This window comes from Cygnus olor, chromosome 5 (genome assembly GCF_009769625.2).
Source record: "Cygnus olor isolate bCygOlo1 chromosome 5, bCygOlo1.pri.v2, whole genome shotgun sequence".
Classification (NCBI taxonomy): Eukaryota; Metazoa; Chordata; class Aves; order Anseriformes; family Anatidae; genus Cygnus; species Cygnus olor.
The window spans coordinates 23,487,499-23,499,554 of NC_049173.1; the positions used below are offsets into that span (position 1 = coordinate 23,487,499).

Consider the following 12,056-nt stretch of genomic DNA (forward strand, 5'->3'; position numbering starts at 1 on the left):
TGCGGTGGAACACCAACTTTATTTCCACATTCAATAACTTACACTATCAGAGCTCTCCAGCATCAGACCTCCCCAAGCCCAGGGCCACTCTTAGCTTTCTTCCAGTGTTTCTCCTACTACCTTTCACTGTCTGATACCTCCTTGCTTCATTTTTACATATCTTCCTTCTCTTCTTCCTTCATTTCCCCTTCCACAGGCTTCTGTGCTGGCTTCTGCTCTTTTAGGTGACTAATTCAAAAGAAAGAGATGAAAAAGTATTAATCTAGTAAAGTGAATCTTGCCTGTCAGATGTCTTTAAGCTGCTGATAGGATCCTGAGGAACCAGTCTGAAGTGGGCACAATAAGGACAGCAAAGGTCACAACTCTTCTTACTCTTGTCTGCAAGGTGAATATTACCACTAACACACATGCTACAGTGCTAAAATGCACATAAGGAGTAGATATCTAATTTTTTTCCCCTACATATCAACTCAGCAGCATTAATGGCACCAAGTGAAGTCTTTGTTGTCTTCTGGGTTTCAACAGTTCCTGATTTGGTTGCTGCTCAGCCACAGTTCTGGAATTTGTGCCTAAAGTAGCTGGGAACCCCATGTAACCTCCGATTCAAGTTTAACCAGGCTAAGGCCCATGTAGTGCTTGAGAACAGATGCTTTTAGCACAGCACCAACAGACACAAAGGAATAAAGACTGGATCTAACAAAGTCATTCACTTCTCAGCTGCTCTTTGAAGACGTTAGGAAGCTAAGACGTGAAAAGATTTGCAAAGCTGACCCATTGCTTCTAGCCTTAGAACTAGACTACAGCACACATTTAAACCCATCAATATGTAGTGAGGGATGGGAATATTTGGCCATGGTTAACAGGGCTTTCAGATGATGAGTCACGTGTCAGAGCTGACTGCAAATCTAGGGGGAAACTTGTGGTCCAATGACAAACGGCTTAGCCTGCAGCGACTGACAACCTCCAAGGAATTTGCTGCTGACTGCTCAGACTCTCAGAACTTGGACATGATTGCTACAGGCACTAAGAAAGATGCGCTTTCAAGAGATTGAAAAGTTCTGTAGTTTGAAGGTGGGTTTCCAGGGAAAACTAGGTCTCCTAAGAAGAAGGATCAGAGAGAAGAAAAAAAGTAGAGTCCCGAGGATGGAGGAAAAGGTCTGAAGATACAGATATGCTGTCTTTGCAAATCGTACTCTAGCTTCAGGGGGAGAACAATGTTGAACTGATGATTCTCACACAGGCTTATGAGCGTGAATGAAAATGCCATTCAGCTCTGAGATCCGTGCGCTTGCACAGCAGGTTTATAAAACAGAAAAGTAATACTGACTTCTAGTTTGACTCAGTAGGGCTTCTAAGCGTACAAGGTGTTGTGTGATCTGCCTTCCTCTTAGGTAAGTGATGTGTGGTCATGTTGCAGGACTGGCCAAAAACACATGTCCCTTCACCTCCTAAAGTGAATAAGGTTGTGTTTACTTGGTATTGTGCCAAATTAAAAAGGAAGCATAGGACAGGACAGTAAGTGGAGTCACTCACTCACCTGTAGTCCACAATCCCTGTCCGATTCCGGTCTAGCTTGTGCACTAGTTCCCTAATTTGGACTTGATCCAGTGGGATGCTTGATTGCTAAGAGAAGAAGAGAAATGCTAGCAAACCTCGGTATTTTAAAGCAGAAAAACCCTCCATATTGGACTGGGGCCTGGTCATCTTTTAATAGGTGAGGAGATAGACTCCTCCATAGAAAAAAATGGGATGTAAAAATCCAGAGTGATGTTGGAGAGGATAAAAATACCTCTTTTTTCTTTTTTTTTGGTAAGGGTGTAAAATAGCATCATGGAAAGCTGACCAGAACTACTGATCCAAACACCATGGTGGTTTTGGCAGGAAGAGAATTGTCTACTCAGTGTGTAGGGGCAAGGATTTAAATGTCTCTTATTCACTTTCCCATAGCAGTAAGACAAAGTTATCTTTCAAGATCCTGTAGGCATATCCTATACAAACAACTGGCCTCTAATTTACAAAGCTTTTGTGATATTCTAGAGTTGATGCATAATCACTGATGCCCTCTGTAGTATTTACTGGATGTCACAGGATTTCTGTTGGGTCTTGTTGAGGGCTCAACTTTTGCAGTGAGCGAATTTAGCCTTCTAGTCGGAACAACATCACCAGCAGGGCTGACTGGTGGCTATGGTGCAGCAGAGGGGTTTTCCCAGAGCAGTACCCTGTCAGGAGAGCCTCCTGGCCATGGTTTCTGGGGCACACCTGCAGCATGGCTCTCCGGAAGGCTGTCACAGGGATCTTCATGTTTCCATCTTTGTCGATTTTCTGAAAAAAGTCCCAGAGTCGCACGTTGTGCTCATTCAAATATTTCTAAGAGAAGCAGAGAGAAAACACAGGCACAACCATGAGCTGAAACAGCCGCCGATGGCTGCCACGAGCTCTCCCCTTATTCCTCCATCTGTCACCCTGCCTTTACTCAGCCCATCTCTGATATATGTGAGTCCTTAACTCCTTATGCAGCCACTGTCAGAAGAAAAAACTTTTATTCAGGCTAATCCCATTCTTCTCAGTTATACCCTCTGCCTTGAAACAAGTCTCAGCAGTAAACCTTTATCCAAGCTGTTTCTTCTGATAATTGTGCATGCTTATTTGGTCCTCATCCCACCAGCGGCGCTTGGCTAGGCTGTCCAACCTACGGACAGTCCTTTCCTGATCACTTTAGTGCTCTTTGAATTCCTGTCTGCCTGAAGGAGAACACATCTGAGTGCCATAACTATTGTTAAAAACTGCAAAGCATGCTAGTGTGTTGCTAGCCGTGAATGACAGAGGCACTGTTTGATGTGAACTAACAGCCCAAACTTTTACTTAATTTCATCTGAAGCCATGTCTACAGCAACATCTCACCCAATTAGTTAAAAATCTGCACAGCAGCTAGAAAAGCACAATGAAGCTGGTAAAGCAGAAGTGTTCCTAACTCAGCGGTGCTCCAGTGCCTCCCAGCAAGGAAGACAGCACCATCTGCTGCTATCCGTAAAAATTACAGGCCTTAAAAAGCTAAGTCATTTCTATTTAGAACAGTTTTTGTTTGTATTACCATAGCCTATTTTTATGAAGCGCATTCATTCTGATGCTAAATCACAACTGTCAGGAAAGGGCTCTGTGAGAGTCAGCTGTTGTGGTGGGCTGGGTGAGCAGGATGTACGCTCCTTTGGATCAAACCTGAAATCCATCAGTTTGTTTTCCGCAGCTAGCAAACATCTATTCAGATGGAAATGGCAGACAACACTGTTCAGTGATTACAGCACTTAGGGTTTGCTTATATTGTCATCTCTGCCATTGCTTTTTGAAAACTGTCAAACTGTACAGCTTCTCTTTGTCAGTATTCTCAGCTGTAGAAGAAATAATTTGGATGCGCATTTTAAAGGGAACTATGTGGATGAATGATGTCATACAAAGGTATGCGATTAACATTACTAAATCACAACTATGCAAATCAAAAAACACTTTTTTTTTTTTTAGACCAGTTCCCTCAGATCCCAAGGCATTCATCTTCTGAAAATCAAAGGATTTGCTTTGTCAATCTGCATGGAATAAGATAAGTGAATGTGCAGTAGTGATTATGAATATACTTTTCTGAAGGAATTTGACTGAATTTCCCACTTGGAAGAAAGCTTACCCCTTCCAACCTCCCTCCCTCCAGGTGCTTGGGGCTTGTGTACCATGTACAGGGGAGCTGTGGACAAAGTTCAGTAGCTCACCTGAATCAGTTTCATAGGATTTGGATGCTGCTTGGGGATCTTGGAGATACGGCCTTCAACTTCACCATAGATGACATCTAGTTCAGGACGTGTTTGACATACAAAATCCAGCAACTTGATGAAATTTTCATTCACCAACACATTCTGGTTCATAGGAGGAAGGAGACTGCAGTCAGCGTGCATGCCCAGAGAATGACAAAGACTTGCTTTCATTAACAAATCCATCTACAGTCAACAGTAAGCATTCTCTCCTAAGGGTGCTGCCATTTCCCATCTCTTCACTTTGAGGAATCCCACAGAAGCCTGACCCTAAATGAGTGTTATTCTCCCTTCTCTTTTCTCATGTTTGAGTTAGAAAATGATCTATTAATTTATGTAGAAATTAATTTGATGCAAGGTAGATGTACATTAGATAAATATCTCCACTGAAGACCTCTTAACGTTGGGTGATTCTTGTTCACCCCGAGACAGTTCTACATGGGTCTCCTCTCCATTCAGTTGAGATGCAGATTGCGAGGCATTAGGTGTTAGTTAATGGCCAAAAATTTGTCTTAGAGTTCTGTAAAAATGAAAAAAAAAAACAAAACAGCCAAGGCCTATAAGACCTCAGACTCAGTTTTCTGTTTTAGTACTTACAGAAAGGGCAGCAGCACAGTGTCTTGTTGTAGGGTTTTGTGATGTTAGAAAGTAAACTATCAATGAAAATATTGTTGTCACTATAATTTATTCTTCCAAATTTAAGTTATAACAAATTTACTTTCATCTTGACTGATATTTTGAAAACGTAGCTTTGATTTTGTTCATATCCGTGATGGTAGGGAAATATATGTTCATATGTTATGTTAGTTACATATTTAATTGTGGGAAATTTCAAGGCAGTTCAATATCAGGAAAGTCATGAAAGCTTCTCTTTTATGTCGTTGTGGGGAGTTCCCATGGCATCAAGCATAGTATTTTTTTTCCCTAAAGTGTGTCTATAAAGTATCCTAATGAATTCTTACAGCTTCTTTTTAGCTGAAGATTTCTACATTGCAGTGAGGTCTTGATTGCAATTGCTTGAGGACAGTCTTGAACTAGTCTGGGTCTGGCTGGGCTTACTAGCTTTCATTCAGAATCAACTCTTTTATGGGTGCAGAGTGGCTCATTGATGAGCTCCCTGCAGAATGCAGGTTAGCAGAGTGTCTCAGTCCTGAGAGCCCAGCACAGGAGAGCCCAAGCTGGCTCTGCCTGCAGCCAGCTCTCTCCAAGGCTTGCCAGCCTGGCCTTGTCCCCAGCAGAAAGCCAGCAGACCACCAGTGTGACCTCAGAAGCTGCACATCACAGCAGCAAGCCTGGCCTGACAAACCTTGCTAGGGTCACCTGGAGGGAGCCGGGTGGTGTATTTCTGCGTCTTTGACACAGTCAGCCAACAGCTCAGAAAAAACAACACATGGGCAGCTGCTAAGTAACGTCATTTTCTTTTGTACCATGATGGTGAAGATGGATATGTTAGCTGCTTTGATTCATGCCTCCCATAAAATATTTGATAGCCAGTAACTGCCAGTTGAAGCTCTATAAAGAGTAGATTATGGAAGGAATGTGGGGAACAGTTGTGCGTAGAAATGTTGTCAGAAACAATAAACTACATCATTAAAAACGTGCCTTTCTATTGCTTCGCCTTTGCTAGTGCTGTCAAACCCATGCAGAAGTTTCTAGATATGATCCTTATTTGAAATTCTTCCTACAGACACACTAATTATTCATTCTTTGAAAATCAAGATAAACGTTTATCACTGGGAAAAGGGGCAGAAAAGGCTTTTGTTTATGTCTTCCCTTAAGTTTCCTGTTAAAACCTTTGCTAAATTCTTAAAGGTTTAAGACAGAAGCAGATCTTTGGAAATGTGTATTTGCAAATATTCTGAACTGAAATGCAAGACTTCCTACATCACAGGTGGAAGGAAGTGTGCCAGAGAGATGAGGCATTTACCTACAAACATTTGATCGGGATCCTGTAATGTCACTGTAATTACATTGTCACTGTAATTTATGCCATTGACTATTTATCTTAAGAAATGCCAGGTAATTTAGACTTTTTGGGGGGTAAGGAGAAGAGAGCATCACTTAACCCTGACAATCATAAATACATTGTGAGATTTTGGTTGTATTTAAGACCCTTAATGTTAGTTAACTCCTTGCCTCAAAATTTCTTGGGTGGCTCCTTTCAAATAAATGCATTTCAATAATTTGATTGCTCAGAATTTAACCAAAATATATTACTCTTTCCAAGTTTATGAATTGTTTAGATTATTAGTAATTGAACTAATAGAACCATGTATGCTATAATGAAGTCTTTTATCCACACACAGCCTGTTTTAGTTTTCTTATGTAAAATGAGGCCTGACTCCTTGCAGACTTGTCAAATAATTCTCTTTGATGTTAATTTATGCAGGAAAAAAAATGTCTGCCCTAGAGGAATACCCACTCTTCACATGATCTCTGTTGCAAGTCCTCAATACTCTCAGGAAAGACCACAGTTGAATATTATTTATTCTGTTTTGTTTTCATTTCTTTCTTTAATACAGTAACCACAGGACAAGGATACCACCTGTTACCTAAGTCTCTAAAACTGCCCATGAAATATTTTTAGCTTGTTTCAAGTGTGAACATATTATTTATCTTTCAAGTCTCAAATCTTTTTTTTTTTTTGGAAAACGTTCCTTCCTTTAATCACAGCACTCGCAAAGGTGGCTGGAGGACCCTGAGGCCACTGACACTTTCTGTAAGTCCTTGCAGGCCTGGAAGCCTGATTTCGCTCCCGTAAAGCACCACCGCATGGATGGCAGGAATGGGAGCAGACCAGTTCGTGCTCAGGTCTCTCCCCATTGTGGGGTGCAGCCCATGCCCTCACTCAGGGGCTTAGAAGCATTTCTGTGTCTGTCATTTTAGAAGTAGCACATGAGGTTACGACAATATGTCACACCACCATCCAGCTACAGAGGGAAATGCATACTAAGATTTGGCCTCTCTGATTTTTTTTCATTCCACATTAGTGCTCATTTATTTATTTATTTTTAATAAAAGCACTTTGCTTTCAGTGCATCCGTATATTTCTGCTCCTCTACATCCTGACAGAGTATCAAAGCACTTTACGGTATCTAGCATCTCAGGTTACCCTGGAGGGAGACAGCTCATGGGATGAAGAGAATTCATCCTCCGCTGTGAATTCATTCCTTGTTCTTATTCTGCTACTGCAAAATGGAAGGGAGTGAAACATGGTGATACTACAGGCACCTCTCTCCAGAGCTAGGCTGGAGTCCTAGAATTTCCATCTGGCTCCTAGAAGGGCTGCCATTTTTATTAGTGACTGTGCGTAATTGAAGCAGGCAGCAAGTCTCAAAACAGTTTTGGAAGAGGGCAGCTCTGGGATCTATGCAGTTCCTAAAAATGTATAGTGTAGGGACTTTGAGGCTTTCTAGCACATAAGCTCTTACTGAGATGTTGATCTCTTCCATCATGGAATTGGGGTTCTTTCTGACAGATATGACCAGCGCACTGGCACCCTCCACGGTCAGGGGATTATTGGCCATCTGTGGGAGAAGAGATGTAGACAGACATAGTAAGAGTGAGGATTTCGTGCAGGAGGCATGCTGTAACCTTAGCAGTGACCCTTTCTTCCCGTCCTTCAGTAGGTCTGTAGAATAACTGTTGTCCCTTGGGATGGGTTTGTTCTTTATTTCATGACCTCTTGTCTCTGTCACCCAAAACTCTGCACTGCAGCCTTCCAGTGGCATTGCTGTCTCAGCCTCCATCTGCCTCCACGGGTGAAGTTTGACATGTCAGGTCCCTTACATCTGTTGCAGGGGCGTATTGATGTGGGTTGTGCTCAGCCATGTGATGGGAGAGGCTGAGGCAATGGACTGCATTTGAAGATGCGCCTGCTATTAGAATTCATCTGAATGGGGAATTTGCAAGGATGGTGACGTTAAATTTGGCTGAGAATCCAGCTCATAAGCTAGCTGACTTTTCTGAGCTGAATTCCTACAGAATGGTTTTGGATTGAGAAGACATATTAGCTTTCAAGGTTAACCTCTGAAGCTAGTTTGACTGTTCATTCAGCTTTGCCCCCTTTCAGGATTATTGATCCCTAGCTTACTAGGAGGCAATTTTGGCTTTCTTCTTCCAGGACTTGATAATACTCCTTGGGGATAATACTACTAGTACCTCAACATAGTGCTGTGGCATTGATCTGGTGTGGTAATGGAAGTTTATCCTGTGTTTGAATATATTTTTAGCAAATCATTAACACACTGAGAAAAGCATGCTCTGTCCCACCTGCAAACTTCAGTCTGAACCTTTGCCTTACACTGAAATATGTGTTACATATAAATCCACATTTGCAACTATGTTTTATGTATGTATGCAGACCGGCTGAATGCTTAGGCTCTCACATGACTGAGACTAGATATGACAGGAGTCAACTATTTTGGGGTAATATTGCATGTGGGGTTATGCCAAGGCCTGACTTTGGGGGATTTTTTGAGGGAACGGTTCAACTTATTTGCCCTGGCAGAAATTCACAGGATAGAATTTCCTGCTGCTTTGTTCACCTTCAAGCCAGAACAATACTCATTTCTCCCAGTTCTCAGACAGCTCACCTCTGTCTTCTGTGCCTCCTGACTCAGATCTTTCTACTCCCCCCATTTATTCCTCCAGCCCTCCCTGGGCTTTATTTTACCTTCAGGACTTTGAGTTTTCCATTGACTTCAAGGCCCCTGCAGAGCTTCTTGGCTCCCTCATTGTTGATCTGGTTGTTGCTGATGTCCAGGTGAACCAGCGCGCTATTGACTTTGAGAGCTTCTCCTAGGGCCTGTGCTCCCTCATTCCCAATGCTGTTCCAAGAAAGGTTGAGGATTTTCAGTGCACCGTTGCCCTCCAGGAAGAGAAGAAAGATCTCAGCTGCTGCATGCCCACCATGTGTACCACTCTACCCTTTCTTGCCTGGATGAGGCAGAAGCATCTCTTAACTTACACCCAGCCCAGCCCCAGTGAACCCAACAGCTCTGCAATGTCACCAGGGTCTCTCCATCCATGTGAGTCACCAGACCTACTCACTGCTTTAGTTCTTCTCCTGGCCCTGACTCCTATTGTCAGTAGGATGAGCCTTGCTAGAGCTACTGAAGCCTGCTCAGACCTCAGGGATGTGCGTTCCCCATCAGTGTTTCAACCAGGGTGGCACAAAACAGGAGTGTTCCTACCCTGAGACCTGTGCCAAGTGCCGCTGTCCCCTTCCTCTTCAGGTGGTTCCAGCTCAGGTCCAGAATCTCCAGTGCCATGTTGCTGGCTAAGGGAGAGAAATGGAGGTGTTAGCTCATGAAGAGTGGTCTGGACACAAACGCTGACCACAGTTAGGGGCTAAGAGAAAGTTTGCTGGGGATTCAGCAGTGGCCTTCACTAATTGCTGTAAGGGGAACCTGTACCTACAGAGTCTTCCCTTCCACTCCATCCACAGAACAGAGAACGGGCTGCTGATCACAAGCAGGGAGGGAAGACAGCCTTTTCCGACTTAATCAAAGAATGGATTATGAAGTAGGGAGGGAGGAAGACAGTGGAAGGATTTCTTATACCAGTAGACACTGTCTGTGTTTCTCACTGTGAAAAACATCTGGATTCTCCTTGCCACATCTAAAATATCAAGACTTGCTCTGCCTGTGTTTGATTAGCAGAGGAGAGGAATTCAGCTTCCTATAGTAGCTGTGCCCAGCTGTATATGTGCCAGTGCCAATTCACATGCAGAGCACACCTCACAGTGTAAATTCTACTTAGAGCAGGGTATGTGCGAATTCATTTGGGCCTGCTGTGACACTGGGAGGGGTAGGACTTGCTGCCAACGCTTCTCATTCTCAGACAGAATTTCTCATCCAGATTTTCCGTGGATGGGAGGATGGACGGAGGCAGATGGTGAATTTAGCTGGCTTAAAAATATTCCTCTAAAAGAAAAAAGAACACAGAAAAGTAACAGATTCTGCAATAATCTCCACAGCTCCTGCCTCAAGTAAGCTGGAGGGGATGAAAGAAGGGGTGTGAGGCCTTTTAGTTTGGAGATGCATATTTCTGGGCTGGGAAGGTCACGAGGTTTAGCACTGATGCTTGGGTTCCCTGCAGGCTTGTCCAAGGCAAGGGCACAGTGCCTTGTGTCCCTCAATGCAGCTTTAATTGATCCATCTTTGAAAGACATTGATTGCAATTAGAAGCAGGTTCATATCAGTGGAAACACTGAACCAGGAGAAGGAAAGTGCTAATTAAACTGAAAGCTTTGTGTTACTGGAATGGTTAAGGCACACAGGATGCTCTGGTCATGGGCTCGTGGCTGTTACAATAGCAGGTATGTTGGAAATGCCGAGGGAAGAAATGCCATCAGGTATTCATACAAGGCTTTCACAGTGCGCTAACAGCACCTGAGATTACTGAAAGATTTTTACTGTTATTTTTGCTTTCCCTCTCCAGGGCTACTACACGCTCTGGAACTTACTTTGAACAGCTAAATAAGGCAACTTTATTTTATTTCTTTATAATCTGTTTCCCTTGCTGCTTGCTGTACAATGACTCAAACCATTAGGGTTTGGGCTATTTAAAAAAAAAAAAAAATCGTTCCTCAAATTTGTGATCAAAAGTTTAAACAAACAACAGTTCTGATCCTATTGGATTTCAGTAAAATGTAATCGTTTGCTTTAAACTCCCCGAGGGACTTCTCTTTCAGCTCCCCTTTCTCTGACACAGACTGCTCTGTCACTGTGGTTTCTCATCCTTTGTTTCTGTTCTGATACAGCAGTCAAACGTAGTTGCTAGTCACCTGTGCTGATGAGGGTGAGCAGGTGGACTAGCCAGGAAGCTCTAAGTCCAGTCTTTTGTATTACCCACCAGGTCATGGCATGGGACATTTTTGCTGGAGAAGGAAATACATGTTCACTGTGCTGACCCCATCGTGTCCCCCAGTAAGCGTGCTTGCCCTCCTGGCTCTGGGGGAGTAATAGATTAAGTTACCGAGCATCTGTCCCAGGAGCTGTCCTCCCTTCTCAGAGAACTCATTGTGGCTGAGATCCAGCTTCTTCACTTGGTAATTGCCCTGAGAAGAGACAAATGTGCAGGGAGAATGAAATCTTCCAGCCAGCTGCAGCCAGCTGCCATGCTGAGGCCCCCACATAAGGATGAAACAGAAGGATATCAAACACACTGAAATCCCCAGCACATGGGGGTTCATCAGCATGGAGATGGCAGCACTGTGTACCCCAAGACAGAGCTTTGTCAAGCATATAACATCACAGCAATTATCTTTCCAAGACAGCAAAAGCAATGGGGCTTTGTGTTGTGCATACTTCCCTTAAACAGCTCATGTCTGGTCTGCAGCACATCCTGCAGCTGTTCCTGCCCCCTATTTCACTCTCACCATTGCATCCTAACCAAGAGCACTTTATGTTATCAGTCCAAAGCCTTGCTTCATGGGAGCTTCTGGTGGTGCCAGTGCTGCAGAGACTTTGAGACAGGAACTTAGAAGAGAAGTCAAGCTTCTTCTTTTTGCTGAAGAATTGCAAAATGCTATGAAGCTGGGCTACTTATGTGTCTTGAAAATTTGGTATCACCCAGATGTTCTTCTGTTATTGTCACACAGCCCTGAAGGTTTGTTTCTCAGCCAGACTCACACAGCTGTCCTGAGGAAATGTTAATTCACTCTCTCCTTCTCTGTGTCCTCCCAGCCTCCCTCATTTCTGAATTAAGCAAGAGGCACTTAGCAGAATTATGCCAGGAAATCATACGGGCATTGCCACGTGAAATCATGCCAAGTGAACAGCAGCTTCAGGACAAGGAGTCTGCTGCACAGCCAGGGCTGCAAATGACCTTGGGTTGCAGGTAACTCACCATCAATGCCTCAGCAAGGCATGATGCAGCCTCTTCTCCAAAGCTGTTTCCTGCGGAGGAAAATGTGTGTTAACAATGTGTTGATCTTTCCCTTGGCATTGTGTTGGGGTCGGCAGGAGGTTGAGCTTTTAGGTGGAGCATCCAGTTAATCATGGCCCATATCAGGCTTTGATAAGTTAGTCATTACTCCAATCCACAGAGCAAAATTATCCCAAGATATAAGAGAGACACAGCAATTGTCTAAGTTTCTCATACAGGACTGGTTTTCAGAGGTGCTGGAGGTTTAGCAGGCCAAATATTTATTTTGATCACGTCACAAAAATCTAGATTTCCACACTGTCACTCTGGGTTCCTGTCAGAGACATAATCGAGAGTCTGACTAATGTTCTTGGGATGAGAGACTGAAAT

The 12,056-nt window shown here is 43.5% G+C and overlaps 1 protein-coding gene across 4 annotated transcripts in view; it reads right to left on the minus strand.

Annotated features, from left to right (window-relative positions):
* The window catches only part of LRRC74A (leucine rich repeat containing 74A), a 19,678-nt gene continuing 7,622 nt past the window's right edge, over positions 1-12,056 (minus strand). For 2 of the 4 annotated variants that reach the window (XM_040559073.1, XM_040559074.1), the window contains exons 6-15: positions 11,649-11,698; positions 10,776-10,857; positions 10,585-10,677; positions 8,990-9,075; positions 8,470-8,664; positions 7,226-7,321; positions 3,756-3,899; positions 2,260-2,367; positions 1,538-1,623; positions 1-228 (exon numbers count right to left, since the gene is read on the minus strand). In XM_040559073.1, coding sequence (XP_040415007.1) covers positions 153-228; positions 1,538-1,623; positions 2,260-2,367; positions 3,756-3,899; positions 7,226-7,321; positions 8,470-8,664; positions 8,990-9,075; positions 10,585-10,677; positions 10,776-10,857; positions 11,649-11,698 — 1,016 coding nt within the window. In that variant the 3' untranslated portion in view covers positions 1-152. Of the gene's footprint in view, positions 229-1,537; positions 1,624-2,218; positions 2,368-3,755; positions 3,900-7,225; positions 7,322-8,469; positions 8,665-8,989; positions 9,076-10,584; positions 10,678-10,775; positions 10,858-11,648; positions 11,699-12,056 lie in introns of all 4 variants that reach the window. The other 2 variants (XM_040559075.1, XM_040559076.1) reach the window with 2 other exon arrangements.